Source organism: Hemicordylus capensis, chromosome 1 (assembly GCF_027244095.1).
Source record: "Hemicordylus capensis ecotype Gifberg chromosome 1, rHemCap1.1.pri, whole genome shotgun sequence".
Classification (NCBI taxonomy): Eukaryota; Metazoa; Chordata; class Lepidosauria; order Squamata; family Cordylidae; genus Hemicordylus; species Hemicordylus capensis.
In genome coordinates, this window is record NC_069657.1 from 158,727,151 (window position 1) to 158,751,578 (window position 24,428).

At 44.2% G+C, this 24,428-nt stretch overlaps 1 protein-coding gene and 1 non-coding gene across 38 annotated transcripts in view; one reads left to right on the plus strand and one right to left on the minus strand.

Annotated features, from left to right (window-relative positions):
- Positions 1–24,428, minus strand: part of CLASP1 (cytoplasmic linker associated protein 1) — a 314,919-nt gene that overhangs the window by 210,541 nt on the left and 79,950 nt on the right. For 35 of the 37 annotated variants that reach the window (XM_053312677.1, XM_053312569.1, XM_053312671.1 and 32 more), the window contains exons 3-4: positions 4,726–4,804; positions 2,550–2,653 (exon numbers count right to left, since the gene is read on the minus strand). In XM_053312677.1, coding sequence (XP_053168652.1) covers positions 2,550–2,653; positions 4,726–4,804 — 183 coding nt within the window. Of the gene's footprint in view, positions 1–2,549; positions 2,654–4,725; positions 4,805–6,899; positions 7,194–19,457; positions 19,497–24,428 lie in introns of those variants that run through there. The other 2 variants (XM_053312496.1, XM_053312585.1) reach the window with 2 other exon arrangements.
- On the plus strand, positions 7,774–7,899 carry LOC128341390 (U4atac minor spliceosomal RNA). The gene has a single exon (XR_008314395.1). It is a non-coding gene; the product is annotated as a U4atac minor spliceosomal RNA (small nuclear RNA).

The following is a 24,428-nucleotide window of genomic DNA, read 5'->3' on the forward strand; positions in this document are numbered from 1 at the left end:
AATTCATTAAACACATCACAGCGGGTGACTGATGCTTCCAAATTCTGGTTCAAGGGAGAGGAGGCATATACTAGGCCCCACACCACCCTGAACAACTCCGCTGGATATGAACTCGCAGAAGCAATGTGGGCAGAAAAGAATTGCTTCTTTGCCGCACGTATCGCTTGGGATTACAAGTGGTTGTAATCCCAACCTTAACCAGATGGTTTAAGGATCTATACCCATTTCAAACTGGCTATCAGGAGGGCTATGGGGTGGCCTTGTTCGGCCACCCCATAGCCTTGTTCAGCCTGATGGATGATCTTCAACAGGGAATTGACAGAGTGAGTGTGACACTGTTGGTCCTTTCTGATCAACCATAGGATCCTTCTGGACCATCTGAGAGGGTTGGGAGTGCTTTGCAGTGGTTCTGCTCCTACGTCTTGGGCAGATTCCACATGGTGTCCTTTGGAGATGTTCTTCAAAAGGTGAACTTTTATATGGCATCCCACAGGACTCTATACTGTCTCCAATGCTCTCTAACATCTACAGGAAACCGATAGGAGAGATCATTCAGAGATTTGGTACAGGGTATTATCAGTATGCTAATGACACCCAAATCAGAACTTGGGGGACAATTTTGATCTGCTGGTTCTGTATGGGGTTACACTTCCCCAGAAGGAACAGGTACACAATCTGGGAGTGGATCCAAACCTCTCCCTGGTGTCTCAGGTTCGGCAGTGGCCAGAGGTGCTTTCTATCAGTTTCAGCTAATATGTCAGCGGTGTCTGTTTCTTGAGATAAACGACCCCAGAACAGTAGTTCATATGCTGGTAACCTCCAGACTTGAGTAATGCAATATGGTCTATGTGGGGCTGCCTTTGTACGTAGTACAGAAATTGCTGTTGGTACAGAATGCAGCAGCCAGGTTGTTCTCCGGGTCATCTCAGAGACCATATTACTAATGTACTGAAAGAACTACACTAGCTACCAATAAGTGTCTGGGCAAAATACAAGGCGTTGGTTATAATTTATAAAGCACTAAACAGCTTAGGCCCTGGGTATCCGAGAGAACATCATTTTGACTATGAGCCCCATCACCCAGTGAAAACCTCACCCATTGAAAACCACCAGCTCATCTGGTGGCTAAACAGGGACAGACCTTCCCTGTTGCCACCCTGAGACTCTGAAATGTGCTCTAGGGATATGCACGGAACCAGCGGGGGCCAGTTCAAAGGTGGCGAGGGATAACATTAAGGGCGGGGGAGGGTGCACTTACACACACACCTCGGCCACGTTTCCCCCACCGGCACTTGCTTAAAAATGGTTCAGCAGGGAAACAGGGTAACCCCCTGCCGCCCTTCAGACCGGAAGTAGCGCATGTGCGTGAGCACATTGGGCACATGTGCATGTACACATTGGGCGCACGAGCAAGCACGATGTACATGCACCCGACATGCGCACATGCTACTTCCAATCACTTCCGGACTGGTTTTTAAGCGAGCGCCAGTGGGGGGAACACGAGGGGGGAGTGCACCCTCCCCCGCCCCTAAAGTTACCCCCCCCCACCTTCAAACCCGTGTTCGAACCGGTTCAGAGGCCCGTAAAAATGCTTCCAAACAGGTGCATGCACATCCCTAATGTGCACTCTGCTGAATTAAGAGCCTCCCCATCTCTTGACAACTTTCAAAAAGTCTCTAAAGATACATTTATTCACCCATGCTTTTTAACCAGACTTGTGGTTTTAAATTGTTTTAAGGTTCTAATTTCTGTTTTAATCTGTTTTATGTTGCTATAAACCAGCCAGAGACAGAATTTTGGGGTGGTGCACAAATATAATTAATTAAAACAAACACACTTCTGTAACACCCTCTTACCACTGTTCCCTCTAAGGTGCACGCATGCATGTGCACCATCTCCCAGGCCCCCACACAGCAGTTTCTGGCGGGCACGCAGTCTCTGCTGTACCCGCCACTGCCACCCAACACCCCAGAATCCCGTTTCCCCTCTCCCTTTGCCACACTTTCCTCTTCTCCCTGGCCAAGTCACCATCGCACCACCTCACGCTGGCTGAACCTCCACTTTCTCCCAGAGAGACCAGAACTGGGGTACGGGGAGGCAGAAGGCTGCGGTGGGGGGGGGGGCAGAAGGCTGCAGTGGCTCCACCCCTCGCGGGGGGGTGTTAAAAATTTTGCGCGGCACGAACATGCTTGTGTGTGAGAGTGAGTGAGCGAGTGAGAGAGTTATGTGCACACACTGACTTGATGATGATGCCCAGGACAAAACTCTTTCCACTCACTGATCATAAAAATTAGAGGCAATTCTCAAGCCTACTGAAAACTATCTACTACTATTCCCGCCCCCTAGTTTGCATACTTAGTACAGAGAAAACAACACTGCCATCAAGTCAGCTTACCGCATTTGGCAGGGAGGCAGCATCCAGCCTATCTGGAAAGCAGAGTTCACTATGTGGTCACAACTACAAATCCCTAGGTTTGTTTTTCTAGTAGCTACTTGCTTATATATTGAAGAACTCACCTGAGGGTTAGCAGGTATTTCCAAGAACTCACCTGAGGGTTAGCAGTTTGCTCCATGATTTTTAGCAGCAGCGCTTGATCCTGCTCTCGCACAGAGTCTTTTGAATCTCCCAGTCTATCAATTAAACTCGGTAGCACTGGGGACAAAAAGCAAGACTGGTCATAAAATAGGTATTGTTCAGAAAAGCCCGACTCAGTCACTACCAAGTGGTCCAGATTTTTATGTGCTATTTCAATAACAATCCTTCACTGAAACTTTCCAGACCATCACAAATCCTTTTAGCCTTTAATATGTCAAAAACCTTTTACTTACACACTTCAAATATATGTGATTCTAACGTGTATAAGTAACTTTGTGTTCTCCCATCCTTACGTTGTTGCTGAGTTTGTTACACTGGATTGTTCATTTTCATGGGGGTGAAGAATTTTTTTCAATATATTTTTTTCTTTTTAAAAAGGAGGGGTTGAAACACAAATATGAAAGTACAAATAAATACTTCAACAATTCTATCACTACACCCATCAGCTCCCATTTGATTTAATGTAGATGACACTGGCAATCTACTCTTATTGAGGGAGCAGATGCTCAACCTGGACAACAGGCAAACAATATGGCAGCCCTGCTGAAGCCATCCATATATATGGCTGCCATGATGCACAGTCTCATGGAGCCATAAGGCTCCACGTAGGGCTGCAGCAAAGCTGTAAGACAAGACCCAGCACTTTAAAAACCTGGCGACTACAGAAGCTGCAGGGCCTGGGGCAGGGGGATTAGGTTGCCCCAGGTCCCACCAATTGGGCCCCCCCGCCATCCAAGTACGGTTCGGTATTTGAAAATGACTACATCAATCCTTTTCATCCAAGGCCGTAAAACTAATTATTTAAAATACAGTATAAGCCCAGGATCAAGAGTTATTTCAGTATTTGAGCATTACAAGATGCAGTAGCTGATAGGCTGCAAGTGCAGTGGCATATAACGTTTGCTGTTGATGCAAACATTTGACAAATGGAGTTGCACGACAGTGCAGCCATTATCTGTAATAGATGCAATGTCACACAACTCCACTTGTGCAATTCTTGTGGTTGTACAACTGCACAAATGTTAGATTCCACCACATGCACAATGTTGCACAGTATGTCAGCCAGTGAGAAATGGGGTGGAGTTTAAATGAACATTCTACCCCTGGGCCTCTCAGAGGCTTGAAAAGGCCCTAGGAAGCAGCATTGCTGCATTTATCCCCATTCGCAACAAACGGGATACATGCAGTAATGCTGCTTCTGCAGCCACCAGATAGCTTAATTAGCAGCTTTGCTGAAGCCCTGAACAGAGTCTTACAGCCCCATTAGACCACATCATGGCAGCCAGCACAACAAATGCAGTCTTACACCTGTAAGCTTTCCAAGCACACCCAGCCGTATTTAAAATTTACTTACCACATGTATCAGCAACACATCTGCCCAGACCATCAAACACTGGAGTGCTAATGTTAACGTGATAATAGACCATTACAGTGTGGTAAGTGCATTTAAATGTGACCAGGCACACATGAAAAATGACACAAGTAAGGGCTTTCCCATTGGCCTGTAACTTGTACAAATCCAGCCTTATGCTTATAGAATACCAGACCCTACACACAGGTCTATACTGTGCTCCACTGGAAACTATGTACAGGGCTGCCTATATACATGCTAAAGTTTGCATAATTCAGAATTTGAGAATCCCAGCTTTCATACACACACACGCACACACACACCTCTATCTATGTAACTAAGCTTGAAAGCAGAGGGACGCAAAAATAGGATTTCGAGTAGGGCTCCAGATTGCAACCTAAAAAGCCATCCATCATTTCAATAGTTACCACCCATAAATCTGAAAGGAGGCCATTTCTGTCCCATCCCTAGCCTCTAGAAAAAGCAGGCCCCCACAGATAGGAGATAGAATATCAGCCATGACAGCATCCACCTTCACTGTTTGCTGGCTGTTAAAAAGAAGATCACCAAGAAGATCACCAGAAGATCACTGCAGGAATTAGCACTCTCTTCAGTTGTTATAGAAAGGATAGGCAAACAGGAGAATGAAGTCCAGGTACAGACTCCAGTTCGTGTTTTGCCGTCTGCCAATGCAACCGCAAATATTATTAATTCAATCAGCCGAGCAGTAACCAAACAGAATAGCATGCAACATTTGGATTTAGCTAAATTATCTCACCTGTGCCAGTTTGGGCTTTAAATCTATCTTGGAGCCGTGACACCAGCGCAGATAAGATGTCCAAGCCCAGCAGGACAACCTGTAAAGAAGAGAGCTTGTCAGTACACAAGGAAAACACAAAACAGAATCTGCCAGCTAAGCATAACAGGTGTGCCTAAAATTGTAGTCGTAAGCTGTTTCTTCCAAGTGCTATGCCAACTCACCTCACTGTAGCTCCCACTGTTGTCACATTGTTAGCAATATCCTTGCATAAAAGCGTGCACAGACACTATTTCCAAGTGCAAGTCAAGGAGCAATTCCTAGAGATATTTTTTTAGTTTTCAGATTGATCCCAATAAAGCCCCATTGAGTCAACTATATCTGCAACACTATTTCTTGTTCAGGCATTACTGCTGAATCTCAGGAGGAGATTCAGATTCAGACTTTATTATAGTCATAGACCAGCAGTGTAATCCACCCAGCACTGCTGCTGCATAGCCTATACTCATTTCAATTGCAAAGCAGTACGGGGTGAGTTATCCCCTTTCCACCACCACGACTCTTTTAGAATTTAGCCTAAATATGAATATGCTGTCTTGTGATTTTTAAAAAAAAATCAATGAAAAGACAAAATAAAAATATCTTAGGAATTATATATGTTTAATAATCAATATACCAATTTAAACATAAATAAAATTATGTAGCTTGAACAACCTTTTAGAAACACTTTAGATAAAAACATATCAAACTCTAGTGGCATTACTCTGCAAGTCTGCCAAAGGCAACTCTAAACAATCATAGGAACATAGGAACACAGGAAGCTGCCTTTTACTGAGTCAGACCATTGGCCCATCTAGCTCAGTATTGTCTACACTAACTGGCAGTGGCCTCTCCAAGGCTGCAGGCAGGAATCTCTCCCAGCCCTATCTGGAGATGCTGCCAGGGAGGGTGCATGGAACCTTATACATGCAAGCAGGCAGGTACTCTCCCCAGAGTGGCCCCATCCCCCAAGGGGAATATCTTAGTGCTCACACATGTAGTCAGCCTCACATTCAAATGCAAAGCAAGATAGACCCTACTTAGCAAAGGGGACAATTCATGCTTGCTACCACAAGACCTAATGGCACAGTGGGGAAGTAACTTGCCTAAGGACCAAGGGGTTGCCAGTTCGGATCCCTGCTAGTATGTTTCCCAGACTATGGGAAACACCTGTATTGGGCAGCAGCGATATAGGAAGATGCTGAAAGGCATCATCTCACACTGTGCAGGAGATGGCAATGGTAACCCCTCCTATAGTCTACCAAAGAAAACCACATGGCTCTGTGGTCGCCAGGAGTTGACACCAACTCAATGGCACAACTTTACCTTTACCACAAGACCAGATCTCCTGGTCTATCACAACACCAATAGGCATGTGTATAGTACTTCCCAGTGCCCAAAGCACTTCATGTATATTATCCCACAATCCTTATGACTCCTGCGAGGTGAGAACTATTATCTCCACACTGCAGATGAGGGGACAAGGATGGGTTGCTTAAGTGTCCATGGCTGAGCTGAGATTTGAACTGGAGGCCTCCTGATTTGTAGTTCAGTCTCTTCTCTGTTCTGCTACAGCAGCCTACAAGTTTTTATGAACAGAGGAAGGAGCCCATACAAGAGTTACCAATATGGATAACAATCCATCATTTGATCTCCTCTGCTTGCTTGCTTGCTTGCGTGCATGCAGACACACACATGTCCCCTTTAAAGAAGTCATGGGGAGGGGTAGGGTGGCTCTAATTTTGATCTGAGCAACAACACTATGGGGGTTGTGGGAATGTAACCCTTTTCTCTATACTGTTTTCACAATCTAGACCAGGGAGTCTCAATGCTGGGTCCCCAGATGCCACCGGACCTCAACTCCCACAATCCCCAACTAAAGGCCACTGGGGCTGGGGATTATGGGAGTTGAAGTCCAACAACATCCGGGGACCCAAGGCCGAGAACCCCCGATCTAGACCACTCCATATCAACTATGGATGTGTTTTAACATTTTCTGACTGATGTAGCGTAATGGCTGGTGCCTGACAGTTCACCCTCTGCACAGTTCAAATTTCAGTTCAATTATGGACTCATAAGGTAATCTTACACAAATGCAGTATATTTCAGCTGCAACTCTTGTTTAATATGAGGATAATGATGTGGGCATAACTTACAAGGTTGTTGTAAAGACCATAAATACAGTGTGTTAGAAGCACTTCTACCAGTTATTGTGAATGCTGTTTCTATTCAACACTTCATCTTACTCCAAAATAAATAATCCCTGAACCAGTAGCAGGATTCTGTACGGCACAACATATAAAAATAGGAGCTATTGTTGGTATTGTTTTTGTCAAAATATGCTGTGAAGCCATAATTCTCTGAAGCCAAGTTCTGCAAGGCTTCTTCTCAGCCAGAGTAAATCCAACAGCCTTTCTTTAAAATATCATTAAATACTAAGCTTGCATGTGCAGCCTCACAAAGGGCTTTCAGGGCAGCGGCGGCTGCATATTGGGCATTTACAGAATAAGCCTATGCAAGTTTTCCAGGGAAGAAGAAAGGCACACACAGTGGGATTTATTCCGATGTTAAGTGTGCACAGAACGGCAGCTCTAACGATTATTCAGGGATGAGTTACTCTTTTCGGGACATGACAGAAATACTGTAGTCTGGGAGAAAAGCTGCAGAGGAGACGCTGTGACCTAGTTACGTCAGTTTGCAAACTCTGAAGTGGCCGCCTCTTGCCTGGCGGAAGCAAACGCCTCCAGGCTTAAAAGACGCCTCCCACCCTCTCCGGTTTCACTTTCACAGCCCTCTATGCAAATTAGCAGACTGAGCAGCGCGGTGCATTGTGGGCTGCATCTAAAACGGCAAAAAAAGGATCCAGTTGACGGCTTGCTTCGCAAAACAGAATATAAACCTGCAATTTTATTCCGTCGTCTGGTCCAGGCAGTCAGAAGGAACCAACAAGGGCTACCCAAGAAACTCTCTCCATGACCTCAATAGCTCTCTCGCTCGCCTCCCCAGATTGCCGTCTCCTTTTTTTAAGTAACCGTCCTTATCTTGGGGTTGCGCTACTGCTCAATGAACGTATAGTGAGAGCAGTACTGCTAACACCTACACAACACGTACGCATCCCTGGAGTTTATGCTCCACTGTGGTGCAATTTTTGGAAATCTGCTTTTAATGCACCCCTGCTTGTTAAAACAAAAAACAAACATTAACGTGATTTTATTTAAAGTTGCTGTTGGTTTCCTTCCAATCGCATTTTATTAGGGATTATGTTTCTCTTACTATTTCTTCTACGTTTTTTAAGGGATTGTTTCTTTTAGTATTTCTTCTACATTTTAAACTATCATCATAAAACAGTGTTTTTATTTAATTTTACACTGCAAAAACACCTTCTTTAAACAACCTTTTTTTAAAAGACATGTTTACCTAGAGTTGCCACTAGGGGGTAGTACACATCACAGGTAAAGCCTTTCTGTCTAAAGTAAGCAACTTGCTCTCCATAACAAAAAGCTGCAAAAGACACACCCTGTAACCATCACAAAGTCAGGGTTAATTGCTCTTAATACCTGCATTATTCTTATTTCAGCACAAAGAGGCCCCATTTGTTCGATTAAGGGCTTGCAAACCAGCCAAAATAGCTCACTCTCAGCCACTGGAAGAAAAATGCCAGGTCTGAGTTATGAGCAGAAGGAATGCTTAATCATCCAGCAAAAGGTGCTGAAAATTCCTGCTTACTCTAATTCCTCATTTAATTATAATATTTGGAATTGTCAACAGGAACTGACAAATGATTACGCTTGATTTGCAAAGTAGCTATCTAGGGTCAGCTATAGAGGAGGGCTACTCTGTTTTTCTTCATGACGTAAAACAGTTTCAGGGGCAGAAAGATGGAAAAGCCAGCAAACAATGTGCTGCTTTGGTAAGAAGTGATGTGTCCATTTTGAATCCATGTTATCATCCTTGGTCACATTATTTATTCTGAATATTTATACCCCGCCCCTCCAGTACACTGTTGCTCAGGGTGGCTCACAACAATAAAATAAATACAATATACAATAAAAGTAAAATTAACCAAATTAAGTAAACAAGTTAAAAGTCAGGAGAGGCAGGAGAGAAGGAAGCTATCTTGACAGGCAACATATCAACTATAAATTATAGTTCTAGTTACAAAGTAATATTCATTTTTTTAAAATTAAAAAATCTCTATTGCTGCCTCAACCCTTATACAATGACATGATATTTGTGTACTCGCATCTAACATTTCTCATTCATTTTTTCAACACTATTGGAGAAATTTTGAGACATACACTTTGAAGAATTTCGACAGATAAAATGTTAATGCAGTGTCTTTGCTTAAACCTGTTGAGCCATTGCTCAGTTTGACAGAGCCACCCCCACATAACCCATCACCCCTTTCTTTAAGTGCTTTACATCCCCTTTCATAAATCCACTGCTTCAGGGGCAAACAGCAATGAACAAGCAATAGAGAGTTCCAAAGTCAGTAATAGGATCACTTTCCCCCCAAAAAGCTCATATGAAGCCACTTCTAGCTCAGCTGGAAAGTAAATGGACAGCATTTTGCAAAATAAAAATAATGGCCAAATTCCAGAACAATCTAAAAGAACAATCAAAAGGCAACAAAAACACAGGGACATTTTTTTTTTAAGGTAGAATTTGCTCAGGAATCCAGCATTGTAATTCTTTCTAGAGAGCCAAGAAAACATGCACTGGTGATCAAGGAATGAAAAAGCAGAAAATAAATTACTTTTTTATTTGAAGACCTGGAAAACTCAAAATAAAAAGATACAGGAAAGCTGTTCATCAATGGCCTGCACCTTTAAGTACGTTGGGGGGTGGTGGTCCTGACATCCACCTTAGACTAAAGGTGCCATGGTCTTACATTTGCAACAGAATAAGATGACAGAATGTGGAGAAATGGCTGCATCACTTCAGGCAAGATATATCATCCCTGAAAGCTGGGGTGGGTGGGTGTGTGTGTGTGTGTGTGTGTGTGTGTGTGTGTTTACAAGATGGTGCAATTAAAAAGCAAGCACATCAGGGAGTAATATTCTAGTTTTGCTCTAATGCTGTTATGTCAGTTTTTTATTTCATGCGTATGTTCTTCCTGAATTTTTAGTTTATATTTATATTTATTGTTAGCAATTGCTAGTTAAGTCTCTGATTGGTACAGTATGTGACTAATGTTTTATTATTTTCTAGCAACTGTTAACCTTTTGTAGGATTTCTTTATTCTACCTTTTAAAAATTGTTTTTTAAGCTGACCATGGGTCGTAAATAAAATATCTATCTATCTAGCACAACTCATTTCCTAAACTATTAGCTAATGCAGCCAGGTTTTTTTTAACATTCAGAAGTGTCCATAAGTGCAATTTCCCCACTTGCAGTACATAAGAATAGCCCTGCTGGATCAGGTCCAAGGCCCTTCTAGTCCAGCATCCTGTTTAACACAGTAGCCCACCAGATGCAGCTGGGAAGCCTACAGGCAGCAACTGAGGGCATGCGCTCTCTCCTGCTGTTACTCCCCTGCAACTGGTACTCAGAGGCATCCTGCCTCTGAGGCTGGAGGTGGCCTGTAGCCCTCCGACTAGTAGCCCTTGATAAACCTCTCCTCCATTATGTTATCCCAAACCCTCTTAAATCCACAAGTTGATTATGCCTTGTGTGAAAAAGTACTTCCTTTTCTTGGTCCTAAATTTCTTGGCAATCAATTTCATGGGATGACCCCTAGTTCTAGAGTTATGCAAGAGACACCACACCATGCATGATTTTAAAGACCTCTATAATGTTTCCTACCAATGATCCCGCTAATTTTTCTTCATCTCTGTGTGGAATGCATTTTGTTCTGGGCAACAGTATCAAGGCACTGTGTGTGCACATGCATTCAGAGTGGGGCATTCAATCTGAGCAGGATCTAGAATTAACTGACCGTACATCAGAAAACATGTGAGCATATGCACGTCTTAGAGGGAACAGTGCTTCCCACAGTATTTTTAAAAAAACTAAATAGCCCCAGGTGTTGTAGCCTTGCCTCATAGGGTACGTGCTCTAGGGGTGTGTCCGAACCGGTCTGGAAGCCATTGTAAAGGCCTCCGGACTTTCCAGACCGGTTCGGATCTGGCTGGTCCGGGTCCGGGTGGGGGGGTTCCTTTAAGGGCGGGGAGGATTTACTTACCCCCCCGCCACTTGCCCCCGTCCAGCGCGCGTATTTAATGTAATAATTGGGGCAGCAGGATACTTCCCTGCTGCCCCTTGTCCCTCTGCAATGCCGCCAGCTTTGACTCACAGTTTTGAAAATAAATTACTGCTGCCCAGTGCCAATAATGAAGTTGAAGAAGAAGCCGGCCTCCACCTCGGCGCCTCTCCGCCCGGCGGCTCCCCCAGGAGCCGCCGCCGCCTCCCAGCAGCCACTGAGAGCGGCTCTGCCATGGAGGACGCGCCGCGGCAACCCTCACTTCCGGCTACCATGCGACTTTCCCCCACATACAGAGTGGCTGCATTCTGCCACTCTGTATGCGGGGGAAGTCGCATGGAAGCCGGAAGTGAGGGTTGCATCACTTCCGGCTTCCATGCGACTTCCTCCGCATACAGAGTGGCAGAATACAGCCACTCTGTATGTGGGGGAAAGTCGCATGGTAGCCGGAAGTGAGGGTTGCCGCGGCGCCGCGGCACGTCCTCCATGGCAGAGCCGCTCTCAGTGGCTGCTGGGAGGCGGCGGCGGCTCCTGGGGGAGCCGCCGGGTGGAGAGGCGCCGAAGTGGAGGCCGGCTTCTTCTTCAACTTCATTATTGGCACTGGGCAGCAGTAATTTATTTTCAAAACTGTGAGTCAAAGCTGGCGGCATTGCAGAGGGACAAGGGGCAGCAGGGAAGTATCCTGCTGCCCCAATTATTACATTAAATACGCGCGCTGGACGGGGGCAAGTGGCGGGGGGGTAAGTAAACCCTCCCCGCCCTTAAAGGAACCCACCCCACAGTGCCGGACCGCAGCTCTGCGGTTCCGTGCACACCCCTAACGTGCTCCAGGCCCCTCATTATCCTGGTTGCCCTCTTCTGCAGCTTTTCCAGTTCTACAATGTCCTCCTTTAGGTATGGTGACCAGAACTGTACGCAGTACTCCAAGTGTGGCCGCACCACAATACAGAACAGTGCAGTTCATCGGATCACCTCATTCTCCTGCATGTGTAGATCAACCAGGGAGCAGAATAAGGCAGTTAGAAAGGATTGTACCACTTCAGAGTGTAGGGGAAAGGGGTACCACTTTTAAATGCTCCCCCCGTGTAAAAGTTCCATTGCAACTAAAATAGAAGCACAACAGGGATTCAAACACAACCCTTAGCTAGCAATGCTGGTTTCCCATTTACAAGGATGTTTTGTAAAAGAAACTATTAGATATATATAGAAAGAGCATTCAATAATGTGATACACCCCCTCTGCCACCTGTAGTCTGGTGTATGTACTGGTGGAGTCCATTCCACCACCACGTTCTCCAGGCCTAAACCCTGTGTGCATCCACTCTTTGGCTAAACCAAGTCTTTCTGGTTGACCCAGAAATTGAACTTCCACTCTAAGTCTCAGCCAGTGTTCCCTCTAAGAAGGATTCCCAGGTGCTGTTGACTACAACTCCCTGCATCCCCAGCTGCAATAGCTTTTACTTGGGGATTATGGGAGTTGTAGTCAACAACATCTGGGAATCCCTGTTAGAGGGAACACTGGTCTCAACTCCAGTCTTTGTATTCACGGATATAAATTCTTCCACTCAAATACTGTTGGGGCACTGTAGGATTCGAGTGGGCCCAGGTACAAAAAGTGAAGATGGGCCCCTGCATATCCCCCACCCCCTTAAAGAAAAAGAGGGAATAAGCCTGATCCAGAAGGAAGCTGAGATCATCTAAAAGTTCAGAAGAAACTATCATATAGTACTATGTACTAGTGTTCTTGATTGCTCCCCCTCGCCACCCACCACAGCCCCCTCGCCCCAGAGACCTCCCCCACCCTCACCTGAGTCTCACTGCTGCTGCTCCTTCTTCGTCCTCACTTTCTTTCTCTTCACCCCCTTCCCCTCTCCCCTCCTTGCCGCAGCACCGCCTCCACCTCGGACCTCCCTCCTCCTATTCCCTCCTGCTTCTCATCATCATCCTTGTCTCTGGCGGCGGCGGCAGCGGCCCCGTCGGGCTCCTCCAGTTCTCCAGCTGCTCCCGAGCGGCCCTCTTTGCCGCCCGCTTCGGCCGCCGCCATCCACCTTGGGCCTTCAAGTTCAAGTCCTTGCCATTGCAGCCACACGCCATGCCGACTTTCCGTCTTGCTCAGTGACTTTTTGTGTTTGAAATATTCTCATGAAGACAATGCTCCTCCAACCTCCTTCTAGTCGAAAGAAGTTTTCACCATTTTTCCAGGATCATCTTTCTTCTACAGGATATTAAGCCCTTATTGTAAAATTTAAAAAGTTATAGAGCCACTAGTCCATATATAATAAACTTATCCATCGTGACACCCCCTCCCACCGCTCCTGCTCCTCCTTCTTCTGAGAGGGGAGAAGGGGAGAGCAAACAGCAAACTGTCATGAAGCTCCCTCCCACTCCCCGGACATTTGTCCCCCCTCTCCCACTCCTGTTCAGTTGTAGTTACACTTCTGTATATTGCTACCATACACTATTATTTACAATATGACAAATACATACATACATAACAGTGACACGGAGCAACCACCATTTTACAGCTCCTACGTATTATGGGTTGTTTGCACAGAGACAGATAAACCTGAGTATTTCAGCATTTTAATGACTAGCTGGTTCAATTAAAAATATTCTCTCACACTGTAGGATTCTTGCAGTGAGATAAAGACAGCAACCAAGTCTAAAGTAACTATCATCTGTGCATCTGAAGTGTCCACAAAAAGCTTAAAATCATAACAATTTGTTGGTCTTCAAAGGGCCACAGGAATCTTTGCAGACTAAACACAGCTAATTTTTTAGCATAACATTATTTTTGTTTTATGAAACTGGCTTGTGGCTTAATACTGACAAAAAAACAAGGGATGTGCTGAAGCTGTGGTGTCTCAAAAAAACCAAAAATAAACACCAAAAAAAGCCAGACATGTCCATGGAGTACCACAAGGCTGTGGTACTTTAAAAATACAGGCTCACATTCTGTGCAGCATTAGGGCATAAAGGAGTAATGTGTAGAAGAAATGCTATTATCGGAGCTCTGCCCAGAGTGTTGCTGGGCAGACAGAAAAGATGGGGAACACTATTTCTCTCCTCCACTTTTCAACCCACCTTTCTCTTCACCTTCCAAAAATACTTGTTAGCTTCAGAAATGTGTCCTTGAGTGCTACATGCCTTTCAAGGACATATGGCTGAAACCAAAAAGTCTTTTGGAGGGAGAGAGAAGAAAAAATTGCTCTCCTCCACCCATGTATGCCTGCTTGACAACACACTGGGTGGAATACTGATACCGCATTTCTGCACACATGCTGCTAGTTTACAACCTACTAATGCTGCACAGAATGTGAGACATAGTACTTTTATAAGAGGAAAAGACTAAGGATGCGCACAAAATGGATTTTGCACTGCTTCGAGCTCAAAACAAAATGCACAACAGCCAAAACATTTTGTCAAAACAGTGACCATGCTGGCTGTTTCAACAAAACAACTCAAAATGTTTCGAGTGTTTCGGCCATAGGGAACAATGGGGGAACTCAAAACAACCCATTGTTCCACCTGGGTACCTCCTAGGAGCACCAAAGTGGGTTATGTGGTAGGGCATGATGGGTGCTACCTACCACCCAACCCACAAAAGAAATGGGCAAGCAGGTGATTTTAAACACATTTTTGACCCTTCCAAATTATTTTGTGGGTTGGGTGGTAAGTAGCACCCATTATCCCCTACCACACAACCCACTTTGGTGTCCCTAGGAGCTGCCCATTTCTTTTGGGGTGTTTCAATTTTCCCCATTGTTCCCTATGGCCAGAACAAGCTACAATCACCCAGTGCACAGACAAGTTTTGCATTACAATTTGCAATGCATTTTGCAATTCTGCCTTGAAAAGCAATAAAAGCAAGTATGTTCCTCCCAACATAGAATACACATTTCAAACACAGTCCCAAAAAATGGCCAAAAAAGGATCACTGACCCAGAATCCACTGCCATCCACAGTGCCTACACTGCAGTAACATCATTGGCACAAGTTGCTCTCTTGCACACAATTACTTCCTTCCTTACTTCCTAGTACTGCCACAGCTGCCACAGCAGAACCCTTTGCAACAAACATAGCCACACACTCAACCTGAGCAACTTCAGCCACATTTTGACTGAGTACACTTTGCAATGCAGTTTGCAGAGCAGACCAGAGCAGTGAGTGAAACACAAGTTAGTCTCAAGACCAGACATGGAGCTTGTCACAGCAATCACCAAGAAATATTACAAAATACATAGAGGGGGAGAGGGCACGAGCAAGAGAGAGCTGCCACTGTCAATTTCTCACCTCAACACTATCTCACAAAACCAAACTGCAACTCAAGGAAGGCAGGCACCCAAGTTCTGCTTTTTGTCAATCTGAGATCCAGCAAAACCAGCAATAGCACAGGATATTATACTAAGTGCTGAGAAAAGCACGAAATCAAACCTTGCTTCCTTCTCTCCTGTCCAGATGTATCCTCTTTTTCAAGAGAGTCTCTGCCTCCCAGTCCCTTTGAATACATTTTGAATTTGAAACTCCCTACTTTTGTTGCTTCCCCACTCCCTCCTCCCAACCAATGGGGGCACAGTTGCCCATGACAACACTTGATTTCTATGATAACAAGCCAACCAAGAAGCAAGAAGATTGCAAGCCAGCACAATTCGAAGCCAGTGCCAGAAAACTAATCAGCAAGGGAAAAACAGGCCTCCAAAATGGCACTCAAAACGTTTTGATTAAAGCAGGTTGTTCTGATCAGGGCTCGAAACAGGTCCTTTTAAAGAGGGCATTATGTCTTGAGCTCGAAACCCTCAAAACACCTTGTTTCAAGACAAAATGGCCTGCACATCCCTAGAAAGAACAAGTGCATGTACACTCTGCCAAAGGCTATGGTGAGCTGATCTTAAGTTAAGATTCCCATGGCTCATGCAGCAACACCAAGGAAACTAAAACCTACATTACTTGACATAATCTAAAGAAAATGCTATCTTCCTATCATTGTAAAAAAATCTGTTTTTTCCAGAGCTTAAGAGCTACACTTGTTTCACACGCAAAGGAGTCCGTACGGTGGTAATGAGGGCTTCTATGTGATCTCATGCTTTTAAGCATATGGGCCTCTTTACAAGCCTGTGTGTGTGTTTTCAGATTTAGATGTCATATTTTCTAAACTATGCAGTGGTGCTATTTTTCCGAAACATTTCTCAATGCCATTTGGCATAGGATTGTATATTTTGTTTAATAAATATAGAAGTCAAGTGAACTAAAATATATATACCAGGTTAAACATATTGTGTAAAAGCCGCATAATTTTTTTCAAAATCCAAAAGGATTTTAAATGAAATATGGAGGGGGAGGGGGATTAAATAAAGCATTTAATGTAATTTACATGGTAGAATTTAAAGTTTGATTGAAATTTTGTTTTTGTTGCAGTGCTTGTAAATATTCTAAGACATAATTCAATAGCAAGCATTTCCATTTGTTTACATTTCATAGGGCCAAGTGAAAGAACCACAAGTGGTTAACATACTAATTTTAGCACAAAGAACTCAACATTAGGTATATAAATATTTCCTTGTAACCTTTTCCAGTTCACACATTCAGTTAACACATGAGTGTCAGGGGAAGAGGTTGTTGCACACACTGGCTTTGTCCCCAACCTCCACATATTAAGTCATATTAACCCCAAGATACTAGAACCCCTTCTTTCTTACTATTGAAAGCAAAGGGAAAGCAGTTAAGCCTGCTTTTTAGCTACTTGCTTGTCTAAACTTGAGTTTAATATTAGTCAAGGGGTGAGACCACCACATTCATTATCCAGCTATGTCAAAAGCAGAAGTAGGGGCGATCTAGCATTATCACTTATGAAATTAAGGAAGATTCAATTACGCTAATTGGCCTTACACACAGACACACACCAGTAACAGAGCCATCAACAGTGGTTATGCCCAACCATCCCACCCCCAAACATTGTTATTACATTCCAAGTATCCATTATTGTAAAGAACATTGTGCATGAGTGCATCTTACATGATTGCATCACCTTCACTCTTGGGCTTTAAAAAGCCAAAATACTCATATACTTATCAATCCACACCTGAAGTGCAGGGGAATATTCTGCTAAATGTAGCATGTAAATATGGCCAGCACTGGGTTCAGCATACAGTACATAAAACAAAAATAGACTTATAAATTTTGTAATATAAAAATAGGTATTTACAGATAACCCATACCTAAATGCACAGTAACAATACAAATGTAAATATTGAACATTATTTCAACAGAGAGAAACCCAATATACTGTGCGTCACATTTTCCATCCCTGTTGTAACTTGGTTGTTACTACACTTACATGCAACTTTTTACTGCACAACAACAGGAACAGGTTTTGTGCAACAACATCTGGCCAAGCAGAAGGTTGAGCTATCTGTTCCTCATTCTACAGAAAGTGGACTCAAATGAAAAAATCTGATAAGTCCTTCTCTTGTTATTACTACATGATCATCCATGTCCTGTAATTTAATATCTTCAATCAAATCCTGAAGAATGAAGAGCCTCTAATACAGCCACTAATACCTCCTCCATTTGTGCTCCAGTTAGACAACTTGCCAAATCAGCTCCCCTAGCTCATCCGTATACCATGAGCATAATTTTGAAGCAGGTCGCAGAGGACACTTAGGAGCAATCGTTTCTATTGCCCTGCTAAGTTCCCTGTTCCAAGTATCCACCAGGGCATCAACAGAATCACCGGCAGAACCAGCTCCGGTTAGGGTTCCAAGACCCTCCAAGACTCTTTGTAATCCTGCTGGATCCAACAGACTTCTCGGGTGGACCATTCTAAAGGTCCACCACCCCTGCAGGGGTCAGAAGTGACTGTAAGACCAACCTTAACCAAAAAGTGGTCCATCCACGACAGTGGGAAAGGAGACTCCACCCACAGAACACCCCCTTGATTTAAAAAAAAAAAAAAAAGACCAAATCCAGCATGTGACCAGTAACATCCATAGGTCCTAGGACTAATTGGGATAAGCCCATAGTTGTCATGGCCACTATGAACTCCTGAGCAGCAGCAGAAAAACCAATCCAAAAGTGGACATTGAAATCACCCAGCACAAAAAGTCTGGGTGACTCCAACATCAAGCAACCAGCTCTAGCAGCTCAGTTAGAGAGTCAGCAGGGTGGGTGGTACACCAATAGAATCTTCAATCTATCCCGAGTCCCCAATCTAAGGTTCACACACTCAATACAAGTCAATTCTCTCACAGGGATCTTGGTAAGGGAGATGTTTTTCTTGTGGACCACAGCCACTCCACCCACCCCACCTTCCCCATACCTGCTCAGCAACAGAGTACCCTGGAGGAAGAATTTGGGCCCACACGGGACCACTCCCCCAACTAGGTCTCAGTTATACAAGTCAGATCGGTTCCTGGCTTGTATAACTATATTGTAAAACTATATACAGAGTTTTACAAAAACTGGCTTGTAAACTATATACAGAGCTGAGTTGTTTGTTGACAATGGTGGCAGCTGGCCCTCCATCCCTTCCTCCTCTGCCACACACACTCACACTCTGCATTGGTCCATCTAGCCACAGCTGTCCTTAAAGAGTTCTGGCATAGTGGGGGCCCCCCTTCCAGTTAGTCTGAATGGGCGTTAAAATAACAGGGTCCAGAGAAGTCACCCTGCTTGCCCTCCCCTAAGGACAGCCCTGCATCGTGCTAAATATTGTCTGATGTGACTGATAGTGCCTCTCCAAGGTTTCGTCCAAATAAAGCTTTTCCCAGTCCCTTCAATTAGAGGTGACAGGGATCAAGTTCTGGGTCTTCTGCAGCAAAGCATGGTCCCTACTACTGAGCTATGGCACCTCCTGGTCAGGTCCTACTGTTTATGCAACTTCCTTCCCACACTGCATTTAGATAGAAACTCTTGGCGCCATCGTGGTTTGTATCCAGTGGAGCATCCGCTGTCTACTTTTCTGCCTGCAGGACAAACAAGCATACATTGTGGTAGCACTCAGTCCCACCAGGCCTGGCAAAAAAAGAAACAATGTTTTGCATTTTCAAAGATGTTTGACTCTTTAGAGCTGTACAAAATAAGTAACAGGTCTGCAAATTTTCTCACCATCACAGCAGCAGGTAGACTAGAGAACCCACACAAGGAGATAAATGGTTACTATGGCCCCTCCTCCCCCACCTAAATACCCACACAGATGGAAATTGTGCTAGTTTATTTGGCCCAGAAAGATTATTTTTAGGTTCTTCTCTATTCTTATGTATGCTTGAGAAAAGCCAGTTAATCCAAGATACTGATTTTCCCATTTAAAAGGAACAGAAAATTGCATGACAGACAACACAGAGCAATCTATTTCTCGGTTACTTGGCAGATTCAGGCACAGTGGCAGCTTGGGATTCCTGAAGCATTATTCTGATTCTACCAAGCAGAATTTTATATGTGGGACATCTGCTGATGTTTTCTCCCATTATTTTTTTTAAAACTTCGGCAATAACTAATTGCCCATGGCAAACTCTTACCTCGCTCTCCAAATGTGCAAGCATCCGTCACTTCTATCAGAGTTTAATATTCCCTCTCTCCAAATGCTGAAAGGGAACTCATAACTTTATTATTATTTGTTTAACCCTCAAAGGGATGCATGTAAATATTTTCTCTGAAACATACAGGAATTGGAGCAAGATGCCTATAGGCAAGATCTGCCTAACAGAGGGGGATGCTTGCAGGTTAGTTTTAGTTTAGCTGCAGGAATTTATCTAACACCCTGAGCCTAAACCATACTGGAGGAACCTTAACTGGAAAAGTACAGTCAGGGATGAGCACTCTTCACTCCGGCTAAAGGAATTCTAGTTCTGTTCTAAAGAATCACAGTTATGACGTAAGAAGAGCAAATCTGCATAACTGCATTATTACAATTATGCTCTTTGTTTCTGCTTCCAAGGTTTGTATTCTCAAGGATGTATAATGCTTTGGGGCTATGCAGCACAAGAAGCAAGGGCGAGACATATTACTAATGTCTAGATGGCAGCAACAAGAACAAAAAAGAGAGCTTAAGCAGGCCAGGGTCTGGGATTTTTCCAACCCTGAAGGCTAGAGCATGCAGTAGAGAAAAGGGGCATGGAACAAAGGCAGAAAATCAATGACAAGTATGCAGTCAGTCAATAAGAAAATCAAATGCAAGGCTCTTCTCCCCTGTCCCTCCTTCCCAGTATTCCGCTTTGTAAGGTGCAAATATCAGGGAGAATGAGAAGGTGCTAGTCTTTCATGGTAAGAGCTTCCAGTGTCTTGGACATCTGGGACTGATCTGTGAAAGAGAGGAAAGACATACACATATTTTTCCAAAGCATCTCACTGAAACACAAGGCTTCAGGCTTAATCAGGTGGTTACATACTGTCAAAAGAAGGTCCACGGTATGTAAAACTCCTATTTGTGCATCACCCAGGAGCAGAAGGGCGCCAATAGAGAGTGAACACCATATGTAGTCTATGGCCCTAAGTTTTTAGTGTAGAATAGTGAATGCAGCTTTGAACACACACACACACACACACACACACACACACACACACACACACACACACACACCCCAGTGCCCTACAAGAACTCATCCACTTGGTAATGTCTGAAGTCTCTCCAATTTGAGAACATTTTCAATTGCTGAACTTTCAAGAATACATTAACTGAGATGTCATTCATCTTTGAAACTCCTTAAGAAATGTGACTTTATGTTGAGCATACAAGATGGTGTAGATATACATAAACTACTATTTTGCAGGATCACTACTTATTCGAGCCCTAAGTAGCCAACTCACTTCTTGGCTCTGTCAAGAGTTAAAGCAACAACTGGTGCATCATTCTGTCCCCAGGAGTTATTCTGGAAACATCACTGAGGCTGAAACATTCCGAACTTTGGCATTTGAAAACTACTATGTCCCATGCAGACTGAAGGATTGGAGTTGACATAAACCCGTGGGTGCAGGCAGACAACCACATGTGTGCTCAGCAGGGGCTTTGCTAAAATACAGCCATCGTTTCCACTTTTTGAAGTTATTAGTCTTTAAGATTCAGTTGCAACAAACTAACATGGCTGAATTTGTGGGAAATGCAAAGAGGAGTTCAGTCAGTTCAGAGCAGCGGTTCTCAACCTTTTAAACAGCAAGTACCCCCTAACTCCTGAAAACTTTAAGAATTGCCATTTCTAGTAGTTTTTATATTTAAAGAAAGCTGGTGCCTGATGCTGAGAGAAGGGCTATGTACATAGGGTGATCCACTTTTAACAGACAGCTTTGGAAGATACTGACAGCTCATACTTCAAACCAAGTAAAGCCTGATCACGAAGCGGAAATGAGGTGGTAGACTCCTGAAGTGATAAATTTAAGTTGTGCCATGGAATCAGTGTCAACTCCAACTCCTGGAGACCACAGAGCCATGTGGCTTTCTTTGGTAGAATACAGAAGGGGTTTAGCATTGCCATCTCCCACGCAGTATGAGATTATGCCTTTAGAATGGATTAAATGCATGTTTTTAAATGCTCCCTTATGTAAACAGGCTCCCTGCAAGTAGAAAACTTGAACATCAGGAAGCAAGATCCTAGCCCACCATACTCACTGCAATGCTTGTTTTCTCCTTATAAAGACCTTTAAAAGAAGAAAATAGGAGTCACATATTTGAATGCACCCATCTCTATATTAAAGCTCATTTTATCATCTCAGGACTCTACCACATCATTATGCCGCATGCAGAGACCAGGCAATTATTAGTCTTTAAGATTCAGTTGCAACAAACTAACATGGCTGAATTTGTGGGAAATGCAAAGAGGAATTCGGTCAGTCCAGAGCAGCGTTTCTCAACCTTTTAAACAGCAAGTACCCCCTAACTCCTGAAAACTTTAAGAATTGCCATTTCTAGTAGTTTTTATATTTAAAGAAAGCTGGTGCCTGATGCTGAGAGAAGGGCTATGTACATAGGGTAATTTAACAGATGTCCAGCCTAGTGTGGGTAAGGTTGCCATGCTTGACACTGGGGAGCACAATCTGAGTATGTACCTGGACAAGAGGTGATGTTGGCCAAAGCTAGGAAGTGTTGCACACTGAACAGCACACCAAATTTCTTGCCATCATTTTGAAAGGTCAAAGGGGCAAGAGAGAGGAAGAGAGAAAACTGCTGCGGGTTACTGCCTAAAATTAAGGAACAAACAGGGGCCAAGAAGCATTGGCTCTGTTCCCCAGCCAGACTGACCCCCCCCCCCAAAAAAAATTACTCATCAAGCTTTATTGATTACTCATCAGGCTTTTTTTCACTTGTCAGGCATCATTTTTCACTAGTCACACATAAGTAGACTAGTGGATTTCCTGAGCCCTGAGAATGAGTACCAAAGGCAAGCAAGCACTCTTCTCCATCCTCTTCACTGAGCTTCCTTCCCCAATCCCTTCATCCTGTCCTGCCTTCCTGTGTCTTGTGTACCCCCAGGGGTACATACATACACCACACCTTGAGAAACTTTGGTGTAGTGCATGTTCAAGCAGTTGCCTGCTCACATGGAGAAAGCAGCACTCCCCCCCGCCCCCGAGTAAGCACTCAACCCCACCCTCGCCCTGAGTAAGTACTCAAGTGACAAGCTACACCTACCCTTGTAGGACATTCCTCTCTACCTCCAAGCAGAAAGCAGAAGAAAAACCGCATGAACTTCTGGCAAGTATAACCTTTTTAATGCTCGATCAGGAAGAAAAAAAGAGCCAGCCCACTCAAGCCAACACTGTTTAACATGCAGCTCTGGTCCTCTATCCTTTAAAACAAACAAACAAACCCACTATCCAAGGACTAGCATATTTGAGCCTTGGAGCAGAGTCGCCATGCATCCACCGTGAACAAGAGAGGACACCACCACCCCATCATTATCTGAGGGGCTCTTTTAGATGCATAGCTGCAATTCAGCTTGCATCTTTGACCAATGGATATCCCTCAACGCACCACGTGAGGAGAGTGGTGCACTGGGGGATTTCCCCAATGCCAGGTGCTCTAGGTGCTGGGCTGTGGCTGCAGGAAGCTCAAGCAGACACATGCGCCCTTCTACCCTGCGCCCTGATTGCGCCTTTCTAACCTGATAATAGCCCGGTGGGGTGGGTGCGGGATGCGGGCTACCCCGTTGGGCAGCACCGGGATCGAGCCCAGTCCCAGAGGTCCACACGATCAGTCCTAGCCAGGTAGGGCTGTGCAAGCCCAAACAGAGCTGCTCATGTGAACAGCCTACACACACACACACACACCACACTCTAGAAAATATTATAAGCCTGAAAAGAATGATGCCTGGGTTTTCAGCAGCAAATGGGATACAAACATGAATTTACTGCATAGCAGAATGACTGCACAGAAAGGCTCCACCTCATGGCAAGAGACAAGAACCAGGGTAATTCCCCTAGTACATATTGCTTTGCTTTAATAAATCCATACTCCGGTTTCACTTTCCAATCTCACTGTAGCTATTTTCAGCCTTCTTGACCTTCTGCATTAATCGTAGGAGTGATAAGACAGAGGTGAGAGACTATGTTACCAGAGGGAGGAGAGAAGCCTTTCATTGATATGAGCATCTGTGGGTAAGTTAGGCACATGCCGAATCTGGCTGATCGCAGATGATTTGCATTTCCGCGAATGGACAGGCGTGTATAAAGCAAGCATTTGAATGAAGGCACACTGCTAGTAAAAAGCCAGTCACTGGAGTGTGTTTTCTCCAAGTGGACCCTGTTGCTTGGATCTGGGCTTCTGCAAAAATTCCACAGCAGTGTCCAAGCACAAGGAAAATTTCTGCAAGGCTGTACAGCTCCTCACTCTTCCAGTCATTTGTTATCATACAGCAACAGACAAGGTTCTAATGAAGTTTAATTATTCATGAGAGTTTTCAAGGTCACTGTATATCTGAACCACCAAAAGACCAGACATATTATATGCTGAATTGAGGGAATCTCATCTTTTGTGATCTGGTGAATCACCCTGATCTCCTTGGTCCACAGACTCTCGGAAGGAGGTAAGTAACCCAAATGTGTTATTTCATCATCAAAAATCATAGCCTTAGCATCTGCATATACATCTACATAGCAGCTATGATTAGGGTGTGGTGATAACACAAAGACCACAGTAATGGGCACATAATTAATCTTCCTTTTAGCCCCCAAAAGCAGCAAGTTGCTAGACTACATGACTTACAGAAAGCCGAGTGTAGGCAAGGTCTGCTGAGGTGAATAAGATCGCCCTACATCGTTCCTTGCTCCTCTCCTTAACTAGTGAAGCCAAAATTATACACATGAGTAAAAGTTGCAGAATAAATTATACAAAATAAGATACAATGGGCAAATGAGCTAATGGTCGCAGAATCTGGGTGTAGAATTCTAATGTGGAATACACACACCCTGGAGATTTCATACAAAGCATCAATTTATGGAAACTGCTGCCACAGTACATGGTAAAGGCACTAGCTTAGCAGGCTTTAAAGGGGGATAGG